The sequence below is a fragment of the Motacilla alba genome, chromosome 1A (assembly GCF_015832195.1).
Source record: "Motacilla alba alba isolate MOTALB_02 chromosome 1A, Motacilla_alba_V1.0_pri, whole genome shotgun sequence".
NCBI classification, from domain to species: domain Eukaryota; kingdom Metazoa; phylum Chordata; class Aves; order Passeriformes; family Motacillidae; genus Motacilla; species Motacilla alba.
This window is the reverse complement of record NC_052031.1, coordinates 52,741,591-52,766,503: the sequence shown is the minus strand read 5'-3', so window position 1 is coordinate 52,766,503 and position 24,913 is coordinate 52,741,591. Positions and strand designations below refer to the sequence as shown.

The following is a 24,913-nucleotide window of genomic DNA, read 5'->3' as shown; positions in this document are numbered from 1 at the left end:
TGAAATGAAGCTCAAAAGCAACAGCTAAGTTTAAAAGCAAGATTTTCTTGCTAAATATCCTCAGACCAAGCATATTTTAATACAAATGTTCAAGATCATAATCTCTTGAATGCTGACATTTTATTTAGATTTATTTGTTGCAAGTTTATATTTGATGCAAAGACAAACAAACAAAATAACTTTTTTTTTTTTTTTAGAGAGTTGGATTGAACGATGTCTCAATGAAAGTGAAAACAAACGTTATTCCAGTCATACCTCTCTGGGAAATGTTTCTAATGATGAAAGTAAGTAACTTGTCCGAGTGCTCATTTCCTGCTATATAAGTTGCTACAGCTAGGTTAAATTTTCAGTACCGTGTATTTTAAGGAGTCAACTCACTTGACATACTCAGCAGTTTTATTAATTTTTTTCTGGGATATTTACATTTTTTGAAAGGAAATAGTACTGTTTATTGGTTAAAACAATCAGAAGAATGTGTGTGTCACTGAATAAAGGTTAAATGACCACTAAAACGTGCTGTTAGGATCAGCTTAGAAGAAAAACCACCTGTTTTGCTTTTCACTGGTGAACACCATGTGGTCAAAATAAGGGGAAAAATGTGCTGTTTTCCAATACTACTATATCAAAACATATATTTAAAAAAATCTTCCCATTAAGAATGAAGCAATTGTGAGATTAAAAAAATCACTTATTAAAACATGATAGTGTTTTCTTTTTAGTCAGAGAGGGGAAAAAAATTATCAATCAATCTGATTTTAAATCAACTTTTTTTTTTTCTTTTCTAGTGATAGTAATTTTAGATCTTGATTTTTAACAATAGCAGGTAATCAAAATGATTTCAAAGTAGTTTAAAACAACCATTTTTTTTGTTTTAAAATTGCAAGACAATTTCTAGCCTACCATTTAGTTTTCCCTGTTTATGCAATTTCAATTCTGCTTAATTTGCCTAAAGCAAAATACTCTTCATGTTACTTTTCATCTCCAGAATTCATATATTCACATTATAAGATATTAATGCTGATGTAATTCTTTAATATTTTAATTCTTTAAAGTAACTAGTAATTTACACTTCATAAATATGTGTTTTAGAAGTGTATTTTAAATAACTTCATTGCTGCAGTTTGCTTTTACTTTTTTTTTTGCATTTTAGAGAATTATTTATTTTGACATAGTGGTAAAACTACATGCCTTGTAGCACAATATTGTCATGGATCATGAAATTTGCTGTATTGGGGCCTTACTCTCATTTGTCTAGGGATATCTTTTGAGGAATATTTCTGAAGGAGAAGGAAGATGTTAGTAGAAAAATGGTATTTATTCATGACTCACAAGCTAATGAACCATGCACAAGAATCTTTAAAAATTGACAATGAAACTGGGAGAGGTTTGGGGTTTTCTGTTTTTAAAAAATAAGGAATAGAAACTAATTTATCTTTAAAAAATTATAGTGGATTATAGTGAAAATAAAAACAGCAGCTTGTAATTTTGAATCTTATGAGAACCTGTGAGATACATGAAGTTCATTTCACTCTGATGATACTGAGAAATGTGTAATGAATGAGATGTGTCTTCAGACTCTTCATAGGGTCAGAATTCAGGAATTCAGGACTGTTAAATGTGCTTTAAATATGAGCATGAGAAACTTCCACATAGCTGGAGCCAGTAAAATGAGGACCTATGTGGTTAACAAGAGCAGGTGTTTCAGACAGTGGCATTGAGAAGATGGCATGGTGGCTGATTCTGTTTTCTGGTTCTGGAAATAAGGGGAAAGCAATGATAATGAAAGGCAGTGAATTTAGAACTGATAAAACAAATACATAAATGAATTTGTTCCTCTATTTGCCTGCAAAAGACATTGTCACAGCATATAATGGAAACCCAAATGAGAGGCAGAGTTGATTTTATCTAGCTTCCTTCTCAATAGCCAGTTCTTCCAGATGCTTCCTTTGCACTGATTACCAGCATTTCTGCAGTGCAGATAAGAGAATTAATCCACCTGAAAAGTCATCCTTGTTTTGAGGGGGAAGTAAAGGAGGGGATAGGGTGAAGAGGAAGAAGTAGGAAAGCAAAATAAGCCACAGCAATAATCTGTGAAATCCAGAAGAAACTAGAAGTTTCACCATAGAAATCATTGTTCTATGTGCTCCTTTCTAGCCCTCCAGTTCTTTCTAACATTTTTCTAAAACCACCCAAAAACCAACCAGAAACTTCCAACCACCATGTCATTTTTTGTCCAGCCTCTATCATACACTGACAAACAAACCAGGAGGCAAAATGTTTTGAGAAAACCCAAATAACCCTATTTAAATTCTTCAGAATGGTGGTCAAATTGTTGTTGTCAGTGTAGGTCCAATTTTCATCTGCAACCAAAACAAAGCCTAAACCACCTTTCTCTTGACTAGTTTTTTGTCTCTACATACATGAGGCAGCTGTTGGCTGGACTACCAAGGAAAACGTGGGGTTGGCTTTCAGTTAGGTTTTTTTTTTTTTTTTGCCTTGGCTCTACTGAAGATTGAGAACTTGTGCTGTGAACTGATAATGTTCTTGCTAGGCATAATGTTTGCTCTTGTGACTCTTTTTTCCCTGGATGATTTTGGAGTTCATAGGGTTTTAGAACAGAAATAGTTTTGCTGGTCTCCTTTTCTACAGCTGAAGTATGCTACAGAACCATACTTCAGGCCACAGGGGTCCTTTGCAATCTTCCATTCTTATCCAGATACCCCCAGGCCTCTTGAACCTGCATTACACTGGGAAAGGAAGTAATGACTTGTAGCCATGGATTCACATCATCTCTGGCTTCCTGGGGCACTTCTTACCCTTTTGGAACATTTTATGACATCTTACAAGCTACAATCTTTACATTCTAATAAAAAAATTATCACTAAATTTTATTTCACTTTCCAGCTTCTAATACATTTTTCCAGCTGCCACTTCCATATTCCACGTTAGTCAAAAGATTCACAGGAAAAGGGAACAGTACAATTTTGTAGCCAATAAGTGAAAAAAACCAACTCCATAACATTTTCTGTGTACTGTGTATTAAACCAGATTATCGAAATTGAAATAGAGGTCTGGGAGAATACAAATAAAGGCTTATGAAAGTTTCAACTTCAGTTCCATGGGGAAGGAATCATGATGTTTCTTGATGAAGTGGAAGGGTTGCTTGTCCAAATTTTCTTGCTTATTTGGAAATATGAATGTGTAGGCTTCCTATGAGATAAAAGAAAATATTCAGACTACTTTTTGTGTTTCAGAAGTGGTGTTCAAAATCCATGTTCATACTGGCTATAATGACTTACCCAGCAGCTTTGTTTTTTGCTTGAAGTAAACCTCTTATTCTTCTACTAAAAAAAAAAAAAAAATGGAAGTTTAAAAAAGAGCTACTTGCTTTCACTGAAATTTTCCTTGGAGAAAATTCCTTCTTTTTCAGTTATACCTACTCAGGGAACAGTATGCTCCCATATTTCTGAGAGGTTTTGAAAATCTCCCACTGTTCTAAAAGCATGGAATACATGCCAATGAGCCTGAATCTCATTTATGGCTACATTTAAATAGGAGACAAGATAGCTTAGTACTATAATTTAATTTTGGCTAAGGCCAAATCACTTCTGAGAACAGTCAGAATCTGGCCTGCAGGGAGTACAGAGGAAGAGGATATTCCTCTGAAAAATGTGCAGCTACCTGAACTAAGGGAAGGATTTTAGCTATATAAAGATAGTAATAGCATGTTAGTTTCTTTCCTGGTTTTGAGACACATGCAGGCAGCACTGGAAACTACAGGGCTCTCCAATAACCTCCACAGTGGAAAGAGGAACTTAGCTCCGTTTATGATAAACAGACTAACACCAACACATTACAAAAAAAGGTGTGTCTTCGCTTCGGGTTGTTCCACTCCCTGTGTTTAAGGCAGCAGGCTCAAAACTGCTGAGCACAGCTCCTGTTGTCTCCATGTTTTGCACCAAGAAGCAAGAAATCCCTTGATTACTGTGTTCTCAAAGCAAAAGCAGTGTTATCTTATTGCAAGAGTCCCATACCTTCTTGGTGATTTCTCATGGGTAGTTCTTCTCAACACTGCTCCTTCTTCTTCAAAGCCCAGACAGCAACTGACTCTAGGTCCCAGTTCTCCCTGTCTTATAGGACTGTTCTTCCTTATTGGTTACAGCTGTGAGTCAAGCCTGTTTCTGATCTTGGATAATTGGCCTGGCTGCAACTCTTCGGGGGTAAAACTGCTTTTTACACATATCTCATACTCTATTTCCACCACACTTGATCTGTACCTAGAATCAGACAGCAAAAGTTAGAGAATCCCACTGAGAGCTCTGGGAAAGCCACAAAGATGCAAACACAAACAAGACACAAACAGGACTCCACTTGAGTGGCTTTGAAACAGAATTTTGGAAGTAAGATGGAACAGTTAGCAAAAGAATTTCCATGGAGTTTGGGACAAAAGAATCCTCTGATATCTCTGTGAGCCAACAAATACTGTTTTTCTAGAACATCACTGATTCCCAGTTTTATTATGTTTTGGAGGCCTCTTCTGTGCTGAGACTTTTACTTGCAGTTGTCTAAGCTATTATCTGCATTCAGTTTGGGATGAGTACCAGGTTTTCCACCTAATCAGGTACTTTGAAGACACTTTTCCTTGGGATGCTGGTAGTCCTCCTATTGGTAGTGGTGTGAACACACTACATGGGTTTCTCCCTGGGGTGTTTTTTGTGAACCCCTGCAACTGTGACTTCAAGACCTTTTGGATTTGTCTCAGAAGAATTGTCATGTCTCTTCTTTGATAGTGTCTTGAAGCAGGACTTCTTTTCAGTGACTTTATTTCCTTTTCCTACAAAATAGGTTGGATTTTAAAAGTATTGCATTTTATAAGATATGCCTTTATTTTAATCCACAGTGTTGTTTTGATGTGAATTGATAAAATGACAGGCCAAAAAGTAAGAAATACTGTTTTCCCTTTCCTCTTTCATGCTAGACAGTGATCTGGTATCAGATCTGAGTCAAGAGTTAAACATTCTCTACTTGATATGGACACCATTAGGTGCCCTGCTGACAGCTAAAATATATAGTATAAAGCTATTTATTATTTTCTGCTATAATCTGATGAGATTATATTGTTAAACTAGACAAGGTAGAATTAAGAGCTTTTATGTGTAATACTGAAAGTTTGTATTTCTAGGTCCCATCTATTCCTGTACCATCTGGAACCCTTTCCATCTTCACAGAAAAGTGAAAGTTTGGCTGGCAGCTGGTTCATTGACAGAAAACAAAGTTACACTATTTTCTGGTACAGAGAATTAACTTTGAGGTGACAAGCACTAACTGTGAAAAATTTAGCTTTGTTGAAAATCCAGTTGTTCAATGGAAATTAATGCTTAAAGAAATTTTCTGAGTTACAGTTGAAGTCCATCTTTTCCTTCTTGGTTTTAAGGGACAGTTAGAGGGGGATGCTGAGGGGTCTTCTAGGAGGAGGAAGGAGACATAAATTGCAGTTTATGACCTAATTGTTAGTTTGTGTCGTTAAAACAAATCCTTAGGGAGGATTTGAGCGGGAGGAGCTGAGTATGGCTGGGGTGAAGTGTGTCTGAGGGCAGGTTAGGTAAAGCACCTGCTCACAGCAGCTCACTCTTAATGCAAGTGAAAAACAGCTGGGGGGGGGGGGGGGGGCTGGGATGGAGAGGATTTGAGATATTGTGTAACTTAGATATTGACTTGCAGTTTGGTGTCTGCACATATCCAGAGGGGAATTCAGCCCCTTTAGCACAGGCGGAAGCCATCCCATGACAGGTCCTTGGGCGTGCGGGGCGGCAGCCGCGGCCCCTGGGCATTCAGCCCCGTGTGCACGCGTTTGCTGCACGCCGACCGCCTGGTTAGGAAAAACAAACGAAACCCACAATTTACAAGTTATTTGAGATGTGTATGTTGGTCCTGTGCGCTGAATAAAAGCGGGCCCTGAAAGGCAGGGAGGGAGCGTGCGGGCCAATAATTAGGGGCCCATTGTCACGCAGATCCGGGGGGGGCTGCGCTGGGGCGATCTGCGGAATGGGATTTGCTGGCGCTCAGGGGAGCGGCTGCGGGATAAAGGGTGTTCGGCTGGCACAGCTTCCCATGGGTAAGGCAAGAAATCCTAGGGGACGAGGGCTGCACGCAGAGCCTTCCCAGCCGGGGTGTTACTTGTGTGCGTGGGTTCCCCGCACAGCACAAAAGGCCTCCCAAGAGGGTCCGATGTGCAGAGGAGATAGCGCTGCTCCCGTAACATCCCGCATCCTAAAGGCTCGCTTAAATTACTTCTAAAAGTTAATTACATGAAGAAATGGGACTTGCAGCGTGGTTTACAGGTCTACCCTATTGTTTAGCTATCAAAGCCATCTATGCGGAATGCTTTCATCGGGGACAAAGCTGTTAAAATCTCAAAATGTGTTTGATACAACACTGTTTCCCAAAGAATAACATTCTGGAGCTGCTAATTGTGCTCCGCTCAGCTTTTACCCAGGAATGTTTTTTATGTTTAATAAAACACGATTTAGTCAGAATTATTCTATACATATTTCTAAATTGTTTCAAAAGAACAAATGCCTCCTAGGAAGAATCCAATATTTGAAGTTTTATTTTAATTACCTTTATCTTTATTCATCTTTTATCAAAATTTTTGGAAAGTCAGCAAACCAGAGTTGCCTTGGAAACAGTTAATGGGGAAAATTATCAGAGAAATCACCTGAAAAGGAATAAAGTATATTACACTTTTTCTCATTTAGAATTAATCCCTGTAAATTTATTAACATCTAATAATTACCTTATGTTAGGATCAAACAATGGGTGTACCCCATTAGTTTAAATGCCGTATCTACTATAAAACTTGTGTAAGGCAACAGTTCCCTTATAGTGAGTGAAGCTGTTTACGTGTTCTCACATACTGGTAAAGATCTAAGAGTTGCTTTTTTTCCATATAAATTTATCCTTTTCTATGTCAATATTTCTAGGCGCCACTCTGCTCCTGCTATCAGTGTTATTTGCAGAGTTTACTGCCTTAAGCCGTATCTACCGATGGTACTTTAGGGAACATCATTATTTACATATCTGAATTTTAGCCGGAATTTTGAGAAAGCTTTGGCACTTGAGCACATTTTAATTGTTTTAAAATTTATTTTAATTCATTAAAAAAAATCTTACCATTCAAAAATTATTTATTTTTTAAAAAACAGTTCATGAATTCTTGAGAAATTGATGATGAAATCACACAGCTTTTTTGTTGTTTCTCAACAGATGAGGAAAAAGAAAATAATAGAGCATCAAAACCGCATTCAACTCCAGCTACACTGCAATGGTAAGATGCCTTTTAAAAGGATCAAGAAAATCTATTAGTGTTTTTTTTCTAATGCATTTTCCAGATGACGGAATAGAGCTCTTGGCCATCTTAGAGTTCAAAAGATCCTTTCACTGTAAGTGTTTCATGTGCCTGCTTGTAACCTGTACAGCATTTCTCAGCAAATGTCTTACAGGATTTGTTTGAACAGAGGAAACTTCTGATACAGTTTAGAAAATCTACTTAACGTTTTTATTTGCCCCCTTACCAGCTGATTATTTGTGGTTTGTCATTGTTGTTACATTTATTGCAAAAAGAAAACTAGTATGGAGATTTTTTTCTTTTCAATACTCACATTCGTTTCAGTGTCTGATGAAGCCCAACCATACCAACTGTTTTACTGACATGAGATCTCTGTAGTTTAACATAGAAGACAACAAAAGGAAAGAGTTTGAGGTTTGATTAATTTGTCAAAATCCCCTTGCAAAGTTAGTGAGGAGAAAAAATGAAGGGTAATTAGAAAGAGAGAGAGCATGGTTTGAGAGTTTGTCTACAGTGCTATAAAAATAAGCGCTGTTCCCTGTGATCTGCAGCAGTATTTTAGTCTGCATGTTGTGTAATGTGTACCTCTAATTCTGACATCTATTGCTATAGGTCATCTCTTAGACTTTTGTTGACTTTTGCCTTGATTTAGATATTTAGTTCTTGTTTATTGTTTTGTTCTTGTTTTCTTATTTCTTAATATTGTAAGTCATCAAGTATCTTTCGTGAGGTTCCATATATCTGGCAGAACAGAACTCTCTTACAGAGAAGACTCTGAGCATGCTTATCTGAAAGCCCCTAGTCTTTAGTTTGTTTTAAGCCTTTTTAAAGAAAGGCCTTTATCCATAAATACCTAAAGTACTTCTTGTACTTTCTGGATGAAAAGATAAGATTATTGGTAAAAATGTGAGTTTTTTAAAGCAAAATGTTAGCAAACTTCTTTCTCTGCTTCTGTCAGTCTCTTGGGAGATTTCACTGAAAAAACAGAAAAGCATAATTCATTCCGTGTATTTTTTTCCATTTTTTCTGCCTGTGAAATTACATGACTCTTTGAAACATGCAAAAATTATTTAGATTATTTCTTAAATAATTTAGATTAATTGCTTTTAAAGTTGATTGGTGAGATTTTTAGACTAAAAAACCTCAAGACTTGTGGGTTGATTTTGAATAGGTTGCTGCCAGTATTGAGAAAGTTACAGACACTTTCAATGCAAAAAATGAGATGGGCAAAATAAAGGCATAAATAAATAAAATAAAATTTAAAAAGGCATTTAGTTTGGAGCTATTGTTTCTTTGTACCTATTTGTATCACAAAAGTCCCGTTTTTCAGAAGTTCAAGAAAAGTGAAGGACTTTTCTTTAACAGACACTCAAGAAAGGTAGTAACTATGGACAGAAAATTATTTAAATAATAATGAAATGTCATAGTGTTAATTTATTATTTTTCATTATTCACTCTCACAGCTTCAACACAGTTCAAGCAGGATAATAAAGAACTATCTAGCTAAAACAAAATAGTAAGCAGGTCTTACCAGTCCCAGGATCAGAGCAGTGTTTATTTTGCAGTGAAGTCAGTTAAGAGCCTTTTCCACAGGAGCAAATAATGTCGTAGCCAAAAAGCCGGCCTTAATTAGAACATTCAGCGATACTGTTCCCCACAGAAAACATGCAAATACTGTAAACAGTCTTTTGCCAAATACTTTCAAGCTTCGTCAGTCATGAAGGTTAGTAAATCCCTAAACTCCTGGGATATTGAGCCCTGCTGGAATGTAGTGTGCACACTAATGCTCATTCAGCTGTGTTTGCAGTAGAATCCTAGAATTCTGGTTCTGGAAAGGCTGCTTGCAACGTCTTCCCTTCTCTTTTGATAGTGTACTGGCTTACTACCTGTCTGTTGTACTACATTTCTTAGATGTTGAAGTAGGTCAAATATTGTCCCCTTTGAGTCTTCTGGAGCATCTGCAATTTCCTCCATTCATCTTCCACCTAAAAATTCCATGAGTTAACAGAAAGCAAACAAGTTTCATGTTTAAAATCTTCAGCTGCTGTCAAACTATATTATTATATATAGTTTAATACATTTGATAAATTCAGCCAAGACTGAATTATACAATTGGCTGAATTTATTAACAGGCATGTAGGTTAAAAGTTTCCCAGCTTATGAGCCATACCTACAGAACAGTTTTCTGGTAGTTTCCACATGCTTTTCAACATATCTACTGCAGCTTTGAATTGCTATTTCCTGGAGAAATTTATATACTAAATAAAATGAGAAGCTCAAAAGTTAGGGTCAAACTGCTAAAGTAGCAAGCTGATTTTGGGTGAAGATGTGCAGTTTCCACTGTTCTGGGAAGTTAGACACATTAGTACTGGGTTATTTGTACTGCAGTAGCACCCAGCACCCAGTTTACCCAGGTTGGTAAACTGTTGCGATCAGCACTGTAGAATTGCTGCACAGAGCACTTCCTGGAGGTGTAGCTTTACATGCTGGACAGTTTTGCTTGCTCAGGTGTGGTAGTTAAACCTCAGCCAACAAGTAAGTACCACACAGCTGCTCACTCACTCCTTCCCCTTCCCTGCTCTCACTGGGATGGGGAGGAGAAAAGGTAAAGGTAAAACCCATAGGCTGAGGTAAGGACAGATGAATAATTAAAGTAAAATATAATAATAATAATAAAAATAATAGTAATAATAGTGTTAATGAAAAGGAAAAAGAGCGATAAAATCCAAGAAAAAACGTGATGCGCAATGCAGTTGCTCACCACCCGCTGACCGAGGCCCAGCTCGTTCTTGAGCAGTGATCAGCACCTCACAGCCAACTCCCCCCAGATTATTTACTGGGTGTGATGTTCTGTGGTATGGAATATTCCTGTGGCCTGTTCAGGTTAGCTGGTCTGGTTGTGGGCACCCCTAGCTTCTCATGCTGTTTTTCTCTGGCACAGTGTGGGAGACTGGAGAGTTCTTGGGCTAAGCACAACTTAGCAACACCTGAAAGTGTTACCAACATTATTCTCATACTAAACCCAAATCACAGTGCAGTACCAGCCACTAGGAAAAAAAATAACCCTTTCCCATCCAATAGCAGAACATCAGGCCTCACAACAAGTATTTGCACACTTAGGGAAGACTAAAAAATGTATCTGTGTATTCCTTGGGCAAGCATGTGTCCTGTCTTCTAACAACGATCTCTGGGCTGGATTCAAGATGTGGAAATGTGGAATAAATTATTGTATTCAGGATACAGTGCCAAACTGCCCTTGTTCTGGCAAATGGAAACCTCACAATTATCTGCAGCATCTGGTGTCTGCCAAGTAAAAACTGGTCATGTTTTTACTGTTAGATGCTACTCCCAGTTAGAGCTAGTGAAGGTGATGGAGTGTTGAAAAACAAAAACTGAGGAAATGTCAGGTGGAAAAAAAGGAGGAGCAAAGGAGTAGGGAAAGCATAGCTAAGAAAAAAGCGAAATAAGTACATTTTCTCACTGGTTCATATTGCCATCAGCTTTATTAATTATTCCTTGTCTGGAATCTTGCTGTAAAGAGCAAATTGTATCAATCCCATAGGGAGACATCCTTAATGTTTGTGCCTCTCCAAAGGTGAAATATGTTGAACATTTTAAATGTGGAGGATGAAGAATAGCTGAAGAAGCCAAGAATTGTGTCTGGATGACTGTCAGTCTGGCTAAATAGCCTTTTCCTCAAAACAGGAACGATGCTTTTGTTTTGTTTCGTTGATGACACAAAAGGAAGTGAAAGGCCTGGTAAATGTAGCATTACAGCCAAATACACCGTAATTGAGAAAACTACCAAATGCATCATAATTTGAGAAACTATACAAGCTTGAATTTAACTGTTAAGGCATAAATATAGCAATACCCAGTATTCTGTGCTTTTTCCATGTTCCCGTGCTCGTTATCATTTGTAAAGCTGTAGCTTGGCTCTAAAATGTTCATGTTTATTTCAGTGGTGAACTGGTTGACCAAGATGTAAGTGTGAAACTTTATTTTACTTCATTTTGGTGTGTGTATGTTTTACTTCCCCAAACAGAATTATTCAAAGTACAGGCAACCTAATCCCCTCAGTTTGCTGGCTAACAGTGTAGGTACTCTGAATAATAACAGTGTTTTGAAGCTAAAGTCAACAAAACTATTCTATTTTCTGCAACATTTATAAAAATAATTTTAAAAGAGCAAGGTAAAGCACAGTGAGGGAATGGATTCTCCCCAGGTTCGTACTTGCTTGTATGTTGTTATACTCCATAAAAATTAATTTGTTCTAGAATCTATGTGATTAACAGTGGTTAACATCACAGTTGTTCTGTAGTCTTGAGATATAAAAATAAATCTGTAACAACACTACAGATGTGACTCTCATATAGAATAATCTCTTTTAATCTAGAACGATGTAAGTGTATATGGACGGAAGCAGTAATAGGGACAGATAAAATTGTCATTCCTGTGGAAGGATTAGGGGCTTTATTCCTGTACTGCAGTGGTACAAAAGGTCTCATTGTGAGCTACTGGATTTCACATGGCTTTATTACAACACTATATAAAATGTTTATATATATATATATATATATATATATATATATATATATATATAAAATAAGTATTTTTTATAACTGGTAATGATTTGTTAGGTAGGAGATAGCATTCATTATTTTTCTACAATACTGTAGAATGAAGCTGGATTCAAAATATGATAAAGTTGTTAAATAAAAGACAGGAAAATAAAAGAAGTGGAGCAAGATGGGTTTTTGATCATTAAAAAAAAGTTCAGGTATAATGGGGCATTTCATTGTTCAGTGTCAGACTAATGACTCTGTGAAAGAGAGGAGAAAAAAGAGAAAAATTCATCAGATATGAAGAGAAATAATTAACTGCTTTTCTTTCTCTCCTGTCTTGGTCACGGAAGCTGACATTCCAATTAGCAGCTATAGTATACAAGCGAACTCTCCAGGTTTTGAAAGGAGGTTTTGTTAGAGCACTAAGAAATTGAGGAAAGATGCCACGATGATATTTCTGTAGAAACCAGGGAAGAATAGATGTTGCACATACAAACTGATTCCATTCATCTAGCCAGATATCTTATTAAAATAGTTTGCAGTCACAAATTATCACACTAACTGAAATGGAAGATAGGTAGGTCCTGAAAAAGGCAATGAAGGAGAGAAACAAGGTATTTGGAAGGTGTTCTTTTATGTAAAAAAAGGGATTATTTTATGTAAAACTGGAATTTTTTTTTTGAGAATAAGTATTTATTTTTTAATACAATGAAGAGGAAGTTACACCTAACTTCTTCCCTTACCCAGCAAGGCAGACGAGCACACAGGTGACTGTAGATTCCTATGACTGACACCATCAATGACAAGATTAATTGTGGTTTAATGTTAAGTGTGTATGTAAATATCTCTTAAAGATTTTTGGGTCAGCAATCATAAAAATGGCCTTTCAAAGGAATGTTTCTTCTCGTCTATAGATTTGTAATGAGACCAGTTTGGAGCTTTAAAGATGAAGCATATGTCTGCTCATGTATTTGACATATAACTTAAAATTTTATAGTTATATTTTCATGTATGAAAAAGTAAGGATAGTTTCTAAAAGGTAGAAAAGAATGTTAATTCACTGGGGTTTTTCCAGCATTATATCCAGATTGGGTTTTTTTTTGTTTGTTTCTTTTTGTTTTTTTCACTTTACCCATAAGCAATACCAAGAAAATATTACATAATAAGACTTTGTGGACACTCTTGAGTAGTAGCAAATTATTTGCTTTAGCTATACCTGCTTCCTCAAGGTAAGCAATTTTGCGGCTGGACAGGAGTTAAAAGAGTGTCATGAACTAAAGGTGATGTCTTCTGTAAAGAAGGAGAGAATGCTTCCCCTCAGTGAGTATTTATTGTTTCATAGTTGTACCTATATTTATTTACTGCAGGATGCTTTAAGGGTATAACAGATTGCTGGGAACTCACAGCCTATGGTTTTGATTACAAGTGTGAACCAAATGAAGCAAGTAAGTATTATGGGAATGAATTGGAAGGAGCACTTAGAACAAAGCCGACAAAATTTAGTAGACAAGAGGAAGTCAGAATGTTTGGTCTTAAAGGTTGAAGCTTTGTATATTATTTACCATACAGGACATCCAACATACTTGCAGTTCTCTCTGTTTTATGTTTGCTTTTTAAGGCTGGAGGAGAACTATGAGATTGCAGAAGGTGTTTGCATTCCTCGAAGTGCTCTCTACATGCATTACTTGGACTTCTGTGAGAAAAATGACACACAACCTGTTAATGCTGCCAGCTTTGGGAAGGTAAGTCTAAACTGCTGTATGACACCTTAAAATCTCACCTGGTTCAGGTGAATTTGTGCTACTGAAAAGAACTAAATCTTTTACTGTTAGATACAGAGGTGTATGAATGAAATCTTTTTGTGTATTCAAGTTATTGGACAAAGGCTAAGATTGTAAGTATTTTGATGGTTGGAATAACTTCTAACCATGGCTAGGCTCCAGAGTACATCAGTCCCCAGCCTAGCTGATGGTGATATGGTACAAAAAATTGGCAGTTAAAATTGAACTAGAATTTGAATATAAGCCAGTGTAAATGCATCTGCATTATTACCTGCACTGCTTAAACAAATGTATAATTTTTAAAAACAGAAGGGTAAAATTGAATTCTGGAGCATGTCTGTGCTGTTCTTGTAAGCATAATATGGAGATCCTTGAATTAATGATCTGAAATGATGTGGCAAATTCCCATGGTAGAGTACAATGCCTCCAGATGTGAAAGTCCAGAAAACATCTAGCTGCTTTTTGTGTGCATTGCAGGTACAGGCTGCCAAGCTGTCCAAGTTATCTTCTCGCTGTGATTCCTCATGCTTCCCTTTCCAATCCTGCTCTAGGAAGAGCCACTCTGGTTAACTCCAGATTCACAGATGCACTCCTAGCACAGACAGCTGTGCATCATCTGGGTGTGAGCAGTAAAGCTCTACACTGGTAGCAGATGTTAAGAGCTGGCTAGAAGGTTACAAAAAATTTGTGTTTTGGATTTGCTGGCCAGGTGATATTTTCCTCTCAGTGAAAAACAGGATAATATTTAAAACTGAAGTTCTACCATAGAACATGTCACAGGCCTTTAAAACCTGTAGACTGTGAAAAAAAATAAAGTGTAGAGTTTGCTACTGTTTTTGAAATGCTTGCAAGCATGAATCTGAAGCCCATTGTCCCGCAAGCTGTTCTCTTTTAGTGTTTGCAACATTTGTTCTATAGAATTTCTGGGTATTCAAAGAAAGAAAAATGTGTCTAGGGTAAGTGCCTGTGTAAAGAGTGGGTGAAGGATGTATTTAATGGGGTGACATTTTCTATAGTGCATCTTTAGGTCAGGCAGTTTGGAAAGGAAAATAAAGTGTACCATGTTGTAACATTACCATGTTTGTTGTGTCTTGAAGACCTGCATAACTCAGTCGATTCTGTGTCAGGTTTCTGTTTAAATACACTGCAGAACTGTGAATGAAGTTGTTCATTGTACACATTATTGCTACCAAGTGATAAGTATAGTGGCAACATGTAATTTAGGAACAGTGAAAATAAAAAACAGATTTCATGTAGGCTCACACATTTGGAACATGGCTCAAGTTTGGAACAATGCTACTTCTGCTGCTAAAAACTTCTGTAAATTGTAAGGTGTAAATATTCCAGAATTTTTCCATCAGAACATAAATTTATCAGGATTTTCACCATTTATCAGTATGTGGCAGTTCTGTTACCCTGTTTAATACTTCATCCCCCTTCTCTCCTGCCTCTCATAGAGGCATAGACCTGTTCATTGGTAGGAGTCTCTTGACCTAGCAGGACAGGTACTGTGGTTTCCATCCAAAAATCACAGCATTCCAATGTGTTTTTCATGTGCTGTGGTCCAAGTGTTTTCCTCTCTATTACAAAAGAGTTCTGTAGCAGTGTTGCATGAAACTTTTTACCTTTTCTGTGGAGAGGAAGGAAGCCCTACACAATCATCATGGTACTGTTTCACACTAGTACTTTGGGGGGCCATAACTTCTGCGTCTGGGAACAGCAATTCTGCACTGGTATGTCCAGGAACTTCAGACAACAGGGGGAAAACATTGAAGTGAAACCAGCTTCTCCATCTGCAGAACCTGGGTAGACCCCACTGATTCTTTCCAGCCTGTTACTGCTAACAAAATGTACTGCATAGGTATAAAGATCTGCAAGGCACATCTGCATTCTCTCAGTAGCTTGCAGTCAGCTTGTCCTTTGGAGCACGTACATGTGTGAAGTTTTAGCCAACATTGGCTCTCATGTGACTCAAATACCATATTGGCAAGGTGAGTTGCATAAATGCCTTGGAGGCAGTTGAAGCAGTGCAGTGAAATACACTTAGCTGCTGCAACAGAGACCCTGGACATGTTTGTCCTCATTGAGAAACATCAGGAGCCCTGCAGCTGTCATTTCCTCCAGAGAAAGGAGCTGGTTGTTCTGTGAAAGTGTAGACAGTTCGCCTTTCAGTAGACTACACTGAATTTATAATTCATCTCCAAACTTTAGCTCTGTGGGCAATGTTAAATATTAAGGCTTTTTCTTTAACAAACTGGTAGTTTTTAGAAAGAGATGTAGAATTCAGCACATTAAAACAAACTGTAATAAGTAACAGTGTTTTCTGTTAAACCTCTAGGACATGGGCCGGGCCTCAGACACTTGGTAATATTGCACTAATGAAACCAAAATTGGTCTGGGGAGTAGAGAGATTAACAGAGAGACAGCAATACAGACTGTTTTCTGAGGAAACCAAGCTAATAGCAATTGAAGGAAAAGAAGAACAAAGAACAGAAATACAGTATAAATAAATACATTTTAAAAAGCAACCTTTACTCCTAAGCCACATAAAGAATATATAAAATCAGGAATACCCTATTATGGCTATTAATGGGATATTCATATAATATTTCTCATATGACAAAGGGAGCTGTAACTTTGTTAGTCAAGATTTTAGTGTTTTACTCACTCATTAACATGCAAAAATTAAAGGCAGTTTTATCTATACCAGCATTTGCCAATCTGCTGTGCTACCTAGTCAGTCATTACAGTACTTTGTATTGTGTGCTAATGACAGGACCTAGTGTTCTCTTATATACCTTGACTAAATAGTAATTAGGGAGGCCATGTAATTCAGTAGTTACAGCTCAGCATCAGGTGCAGAGTCCAGCATTAAATTCCTGCTCTTACTGTAGACAGCCAAGCATATTATATTTTGATTATGTGCAAAAGTGAGGCAGAAAAAGTAAAAATGTTCCATTGAACCAGTGAGAAGACAGGAAGGTACAATGAGGCAGGGCAGGTGTGTCACTGAGTTATTAACAATTAAATGTTGCATATGAGAACAAGCTCTCTCACAGTGAACGTGTGCAGACTATGAATTAGTCTGCAGGCGGGAGGAGTGAAAGCCCTGTTGCTGAGGTCACTTAAAAAGGATGGCAGCCTTGTGCCCCTCAGCCCTGTGCTGCCAATGCCTTGGGCTCTGCTCCGGGACCTTGGGGCTTTGGAGAGCAGTTTAAGGTGTTTCCAGCTGAAAGTTCTGCCCATGCCTGCTGCAGGGAAAGTTCTGTAGATGTATGTTTGTTTTGGGTTTTATTGGAGCAACATGTTAATATAAAATGCTGGTGATTATTAGCATACTATACAAAGAATTACAGTGGATGATGACTCTGACTTCTCATTCTTACTGGGTTTAATTGCAAAAACAAAATAATTCTTAATAAGGACCTTCACTGAATCAAAAAAAGCAGGAATGTTTTGAGCATTGCCAAAGCCCTCAGCAGCTATTGTGTAGGGGTGGGTGCCTTAAGGCTTCTCCTGGCTCTACCATTCCTCCCAGCTGTTAGCTGCATTGGCAATTCTTTGAACTTCTCTTTCACTTTTATTTCCAACACTGATTTTTGTTCTTGTTTCTTTTGTGACCTTGTATTTTACACTGTTATTTAGTCAGCACTCTTGAAGATGTAATCTTCCTCAACTGCAGCGGTGTTTCCCATCCTCCGTGTCCTCGGTTCATTGCTTTAAATTTACTGGGCAGTGCTAATTCCCCTGCCGTGCCGTGCCCTGCCACATCTCTCCTCCCGAACACTGAGAGACTTGGGGTGAAATCGCTTTGCATCCTCATAAAGCTGAGTTCTGAGTTCTTCCCAACTCTCATGTGCCCCCTGGAGGGTAAATACGTTCCTCTTCTGGTTTTTTTTTTTTTTTTTTTTTTTTTTTCCTTTTCTTTTGAGGCTTTCCTGCTGTCTCTTTTGACAAGCAACAACAAACTAATATTTGAAGAGGAAAACGAAGGTTGATGACACTTCTCAGGGTGATTTTCTCCCACCTGAGGTCCCTTTACATCATTCTGCCATCTTAAAGAGGTTTAACATGGATGCATGCTCTCACAAATTTTGTTGCTCCGACTGGCTTTGCTGTAAGTGAAAATTACATTCCAGTGAATGCATTTCACTAGATAACAGGCAAAGTCCACAATAGACTTGTAATATTGGTTAGGAAAGAACCTTTTTTCCCCAATAGTTTACTTTGCTCCAGGGAGGTACAAGCTGTACCAGCCAGACTCCTTTTTCATCATGATGCACTGTCTCTATGCCCAGAAGTTTTGCTTTCAGGACTGTTCCTCCAAGCATGACTAGGATAAATAAGATTTACAGTTTCTTGCTGTTATACTATATGATTTTAAAGTTTGAAAGGGCAGGGAAGACCTTTATTGAATCCTTTTTGGTAATGACATTGTGATGTAAGGAAATACTTCTTCTGAAGATGTGTTTTTTATTTCTTTACTCTCAATTTGCTCTTAAGTAGCCTCAATAGTAACTGGTATAGCAAAGCCGAATTTACTCTTAGTGCTCTCTTCTGATGGATTAAAACAGCACTTGCTTTATTATGAGCAATTTCTACAACACTGAATACAAAAATAGAACTGGGGGGGGGGGGGGGGAATCAATGTGAATGTGAGGATGTAGTTTCTCTTATTGCACTGAATGAGTCTGTCAGTGCTATCTGAGCAGTCCCCAGTTTCCCTTCATCCCTTTTGAACAGCTAGGATTCCTGGCTGAAGAACAGTCACCACCAGTATGAGTTTTCTGAATCTTCTAGGCCAAGGTCCTCTGATGAGACCATAATAACACAAGTCCTGCAGAAGCAAGTAGTCATGCTGGTGTGGGCAGCGGTGATGCTGCAGGAAAGGTCTTTGCTCCCTTGGCTCTACGTAGCTGATTCTTGAACTGTTGCAGGTTGCTGACTGCTGCCTTTTTCTTCTTGATCTTGGGGAGTAGGAAAACCAGTGATGACACCTCAGTTTCTCTGGAGTGACTTTTCCTTTCTCAATGCCCCACAGCAATGGGATTTTTAGTATCTTTGCCACTTCAAGTATCTGGCTTCCAGTTAGGCCTTAAGCATGGAGTGGTTCCAGGGCTGCTTTACCTCATGCCTTGTCAGCCCGTCCCAGAGGCTGTGCTTACAGCTCAGGGTCTGCTAGAGTGCAGGGATCCTGGCACTCAGCCTTTTCCCACAGATAGGCTGGGTGATGGCAGGCAGTATGCTTGCACCAGTACAGAGCAGGGTGAGTTGTGCAGGGTTTTAGATCTACTTGGCTTCATCAAGTCAACACCAAAAGTGGCTTCAGCTCAGCTAAGGATCTGAGTCAGAGAACTCAGTGTTTGAAGCTTTATTGCGATGCAGTAATCTGTTTGATCGTGCCTTAGGCTGAATTCTATCTGGCCAGAGGAACTGCTGAAGGAGGATATGGTTTTACATAGATGAATTTGAGAAGTGGTCTCGCAAGCTTCATTGCAGTGTCCAGTTCAGTTGGAGTTCCTCACAGAATCTAATCTCCATAGCAAGCAGAGTTGGGCATGGACATTCGAGAAAAGGCCAGCAGGTTTTTCTGCCTTGCTTTGCAGTATCAGTTGAGCCATATCAGTGCTAGAAACTAGTTCTTATCCTAGAGCTAGACCATGCCCTATTCCAAAACTTAGGAAGGTAAGTGGAGAGAAATGGGAAGGTTATTGAATCTTAACAGACAACAGATCTGCAGTCAAGAGTATCTGAGCCTTTATACTGCAGCCTTCCCTCCTGGCCATGCAAGTAAACAAGCAAGGGGTAGAGAAGGTCACAGTCATGCCTGTTCTCCTTTTGTTTACGCAGTTTGGTGGGCTTGAGAGACAGAAATGGTATTTTGGGCTACTTTGATTATGTTCCTTCCTATCAATGGATGTTTCTCGGTGCAAATTTTCTTGACCATTTCCTCAAGACAATATGATGCTGAATCAGCCCCAAGCCATTTCGAGCTGAAAGGAACCTCTTAACACAGGTGTTAATAATAACACCTGTCTCAGAGGAGGATTTTGAAAAGCACTAAAGCTGATGGGGAAACCCTGGAAAGACCCAGCAGGAAAAGTACAGGGTCAAAGATGAATGAACCAAAGACCCTTTCATGTAAAAGATTGAGGACATCAGCATTGCTTGTGTTTCATAGCAGTGAGAATAGGGAAAGAATAGCTCTGTGAGCTTATAGCTATGCTTGTTATCACTGATTTCTTTGCTGCTGCGATGGTAAAGAATATTAGGACTGAAACACCACAATAGAAGTTGGTAAATAAACACACATCTTCTATGCCTCACTTCACAAAAGAAAAGCATGTTGTCTAGATATGGGACCTGAAACCTGAATTGAGAGAAGCAGAACCAGGCCCTGTATGAAGCATTGTTATGGTAAGAAAGAGAATTTATTCCATGGTATGTAGAATCTCTCTAGGATCTCACAGAGCTAGCGAGTGCACAGCCTGGAATCCACACTCATTCTGGCAGTGTGCAATTGCTGTCTTGCAAGTTAATTTGATCTTGTTTCTCTACTTTGTGAAGTTCTAGAAGCAAGGCTAGAATTATGTCAAATAGAAAGGAACATGAGTAATGAAGAATAACATCCCTCTAGATCAGGTGCATCATGCCTTTTGAAAAGCAGAAATGTAAAACATTCCAGTGAAAAGACTTTTAAAAGCCATTGTCTACCTGCCGCAGAGTAAAATTTAATTTTTTGTCAAAGGAAGGAGGAAAAGAGGTATTTCAGAAATTTCCAGATATCTCTGGTTTCTTCCATCCTTGCTTGCATGAAGACAGACACATAAGACACTTCATAAGATTTCTTCTCCCTGATTTGTTTTGACATATCATAGATGATTTTAGATGCAGTAATTTGGAAACATAGAGTTCACAGTTTGATAGTGAATGCAATGAGGAGTGATGGGTGACAGTGTAGTGATGAAAGCAGAATGTCCATGCGCATGGCAGAGTGTTTGGAATAAGATCATCTTTACGGTCTGTCCCAACTCAAGGCATTCTGTGGTTCTGTAATTCCTCATTTAAACGCTGAGCCTGGATGTGCTTGTGTTATAATGTTACAGTACTGGAGATGTGGGGAGAAGGGCAGTGACAGAAATGACAGCTGGCAGTAATGGGGTTGAAGGAATGCACCCTTGCAGCCATTTGTGGGTAACAGAACAGCTCCTGCAGTTAGCAGTGCCTAAAGTTAATAGATTGTGCAGACTCTAAAACAGACCCTTACAGAGGAACTTTTATAGTTGTTGCTCATAAAGTTTTCTGTGTTTTACACGGATGCTCAAGAAATCCATTTAATTTTATTGCCTTAAGAGTAACCAAAAATACAAGTAACTGGATATTTAATTCAAGTTTATTCAGACACCTCTGCTAGGTTTAAAAAGCTGAAGTGGGATAAAAATCCTGTTATCTCCCCATGTGATCGACCTGCACAGACATTCCAAAAAGCATTTGTCAGGATTGTCTGAAGCAATGTTCAGTAAATGCTGACCTGGATATAATAGTCCTCTGAAAAAAGTGTAAACTATATATATGTTATTTTATAAAATGATGACATCATCTTATGTATGCAATAAGCATTCACCAGAAGATAAAGTGATGCCTTGTGAAGGCTGACCTAGAACAGGGACTAGACATAGCAAAAGAATAAAGTAGGTATTTATTAAGAGGCCTCAAATAGATCTACCTTGGGCAGAACAACCCAAAATGGCCACTAAACAGGTCACAGGTTCTCACACTTTTATAAGTTTTGGTCTATTAGCATATTGGAGCTAATTTTCCAATTGCAGCTTTAGCCCACAAAGTCCCATCCTTTTTGTTTTCTCTCATTGGTCCACCATTGTTTATGCTCTTGGGCCTGAGATCTGGATAGGCTGTCCTTGGGTCCCCAGAGAAGGAATTGTTTTGTCTACCTATTCTGTGGAGAGAGCTTACTATCCCCTAATACAAAGCTTAGACTTACACACTAAAGCAGAATAGAATCTGAAAAATATAAAAGCTAAAACCTGAGGCATCAAAGCAGTATGCTTTGTGTTATTGCTTTTAATCAAGAAAGGCATAGAAGATCTTCGGTAGGCAGAAGGCAAGATCATGTCTTAAGCAGAGTACAGAGAAAAGAGAAGGAGAACACATTGAAGTTCAGTAACTGAGAAAGAAGTTGCAGGAACTTTTTTTTTAGGCTAACATAGTAGGGACAGAAGCTATTTCCATGTGAAATTCCTGGTCTACATGTGTTTCAAAACCAAAAATCAGGTAGCCTAAAATAATGCCCAAAAGTCAAAATTGCCATGTGACTTAGGTGAAATTTAACTTGGAAAATGTAACACCTGTACCTTTTTACTCAGCAGTTTTTACAGGACAGCTGGAATTATGGTCACTTTGGAGAAGTGTCAGATGAGATGAGATGAGATGAGATGTCCACTGAAGGGCAATGGTAAAAGATCTGTTCAAAATTCCCTTGGATACCACCCATGAGATCTTTTTACCACTGTTTCTGTTGAGAAGCCAGAACTGCTGTGAGAACAGGGACTTTCCATTCAGAAAGTTGCTCAAACTGCATGGTCTGGTCTTGATTCATTTGCTTGTGCAAACTTCACTGCAGTGATGGGAGGAAAACGATTCAACTTGGTTTTCAGATCCAAACCTAGATTTTCATGTCTGGATATTAGAACTCACTTCCCTCCCCACACAACTGTAAAGTTAATGCATTTTGTCTATAAATCTTTAAAAGTTAATAAACATTAAACCAACGACTTCTTTGTGTGGTGATTTTTCAGGTTGGCTATGATATAAATTTTTTAAAAACCATGTATTTGGTTCTCTGCTTTTTCCACTGATTTCAGCACACAGTGAACTCTACTTTGTCCTGCCTCATCTGATTTCCTCTCCCCTTTCAGGGTAATCTTCCTGCCTTTACCAGTATCATTGCACAGAGATTTGCATAAGCATAGCTGTATATAAAATTTATATGAACAGAGAGCTCTTTAAGTACTTGACTTGTTTTATTTCAAACACAAACATTAATAACCATGCATATGTGTACATGCACCTAGGTGTAAGCATACAATTTTATATTTTATATATGCAATATTAGATAAAATAGTCCTGGCTCTTTTTCCAAAGCTTTGCTTGATTATTCTTTTTTGGTTGGTTGGTTGGTTTGTTTTGTTTTGTAAATTATTGGGAAATAGTGTTTTAAGTGATGCATACTTTTAAGATACATTCTGAGAGGTGTATTTATTTCAAATGTGCTGGATTTGAAAAAGAAACAAAGAAAAGAAAAAGGGATAATCTGATCAACTGCTTCATTATTATTCTGTTTTCCTGATCACCTCTGCCCTGGTATATAGAAATTGACTGATTTATTTAAATCCCGGTAACTCCCACGGCATATGGTTCATAAAGTAGCATTTACAGTTTGCATTGTTACACTTCACTGCTGCTAGAAAGACTTGAAAGTAATATGGTTTGATGCTGTTCCAAGAGGAAAAATAGAGTAAAACTATCTCTAATATTAAATCAATTGCTGTAAGAGCTGCTTTTGGAGAGAGATGGTATTTTCTGAATGACAACTGACACAAAAAAACTCCCCCCAAAAACCAATCAAAAAACTAACACAACCAATCTTTAAAAAATCCCCTAGCTCAAAAAAACCATCCTCAGAAAGTAGTTCAACACTGCCTTTTTTTCCCACAGCCTTGTGTAGCCCCCAACCCTGTCTGCAGAAAATGAAAGAGAGAGGGGTGGGATTAATGTGTAATTAAAGGGAATTTGGAAGGCTGAGATGTTGCGGAATGTTAGATCAGTAGCTGGAACAGCATGTGGTGTTCTTTAGGCAGGCTTCATTGAATCCATGCAAAAAAAAGAAAGAAGGGCTGCTTGCCTGTCTGCTCATTTATCAAACAGCTAGGCTGAACTTTCACAGCTCCACAAAAGTGTTTTACTGTTTGCTGAAGTTTTGCTCCAGAAATAAAAGCTGAACAACTAGCGACTCTGAGTCTTTGCTGCATTTTTGACATCAGCCACCTTGTACAAAGCTCTTGGAAACCAACACAGGTCAATTTTTACGTGATTTTTACTAAGGGAAGATGGTTGTACCTTTGCTAAAATCCCCCCCCAAAAGTACTGAAGAAATGGTCAAATATGTGACATTGTAATGTCTTTATTTATATAGCACCTTTTGATCTAAATACATGTTCCAAAGCTTTCAGTCATCAATCAGGATTAAATATTTATCATGGGGGCAAAATGGGTAATGGAGAAAAAAAAATCTATATTATTTAATCAATTTTAATTGACTTTATTCCTAGTTGAACAGGAAAAGCCATCTTGCAGGCTTGTTTTCCTGTAACATTGGTTGGTGTTACCCCCCAAAGAGGAAGCTTTTAGTGATTTGTGTAACAAAACCACAATTAAAATGGATTACAAATTTTAAAATGAAGGAACTCCTTTACAAGTAAATCTTCAAGGCTTACTGCAGTTTTTGCTGCATGACTGTTCTGGCAGAAAACTTTTCCTCCTATGGCAGACCTCAGTGAGAATCTGGTTCAATCCTGGGAGGTGCTGAGCATCTCATTTCCAGTAACAACAGCAAAGCTTTTTCATCAGGATTAGCCTGGTTGATAGAGGCTCTGGTGACTTAAGGCACAATCTACATTCATTGATTTATTTTGTTAAGTGCAACTGTCCCTGAAGAAGTTTTGGTTGCAGTAGCAATGTTCTTTTAATGCCTGCTGACACACTAGAGATTAGATTCTTGATGACATCCCGCTGTTTCTGAGATCCACTTGTTTTCCATAGAGGATAAATTGATTATGAGGTATCTTTACAAATACCATGATGAGTTTTCCTTGGTAGAAGTAATGCCCCTGTCAAACACCAAAACCTTTTTAGAGAATCATGTTTTAGAACAAGAAGTGTTTAGTGGCTGGTTTGTGAAAGTCTGTAGAGAACTTTGTTGATCCTGCAAAGTGACATAAGAAGTAGGCCAATTCTAATTACTGTGCTCCTTAGTTAAGAGGCAGAACTGATCTTAGATTTTAAAGGAAATATGTTCTATTCCAGTAACTTCTGAAAGTATTTAAATTAATGGTACTTAATGAAATTATAGTGAAGTTTAAAATATTTTTTCCCTTTCAGAAATGGAATAAATCAAGAGCTTTATTTCTGATTTCTCTTAC

At 38.0% G+C, this 24,913-nt stretch overlaps 1 protein-coding gene and 2 long non-coding RNA genes across 5 annotated transcripts in view; 1 reads left to right on the top strand and 2 right to left on the bottom strand.

Annotated features, from left to right (window-relative positions):
* RFX4 (regulatory factor X4) overlaps positions 1-24,913 on the top strand; it is an 88,059-nt gene that overhangs the window by 19,754 nt on the left and 43,392 nt on the right. For all 3 annotated transcript variants that reach the window (XM_038155638.1, XM_038155637.1, XM_038155636.1), the window contains exons 2-4: positions 198-284; positions 7,267-7,327; positions 13,532-13,655. In XM_038155638.1, the coding sequence (XP_038011566.1) occupies positions 13,590-13,655 (66 nt within the window). In that variant the 5' untranslated portion in view covers positions 198-284; positions 7,267-7,327; positions 13,532-13,589. The remainder of the gene's footprint in view (positions 1-197; positions 285-7,266; positions 7,328-13,531; positions 13,656-24,913) is intronic.
* On the bottom strand, positions 303-4,091 carry LOC119708796. The gene is made up of 3 exons (XR_005259220.1): positions 4,035-4,091; positions 3,300-3,344; positions 303-3,210 (listed from the first exon to the last, which is right to left on the bottom strand). It is a non-coding gene; the product is annotated as an uncharacterized LOC119708796 (long non-coding RNA).
* LOC119708795 lies at positions 4,145-9,167 on the bottom strand. Its single transcript, XR_005259219.1, has 4 exons — positions 8,880-9,167; positions 7,662-7,720; positions 6,622-6,718; positions 4,145-4,277 (listed from the first exon to the last, which is right to left on the bottom strand). It is a non-coding gene; the product is annotated as an uncharacterized LOC119708795 (long non-coding RNA).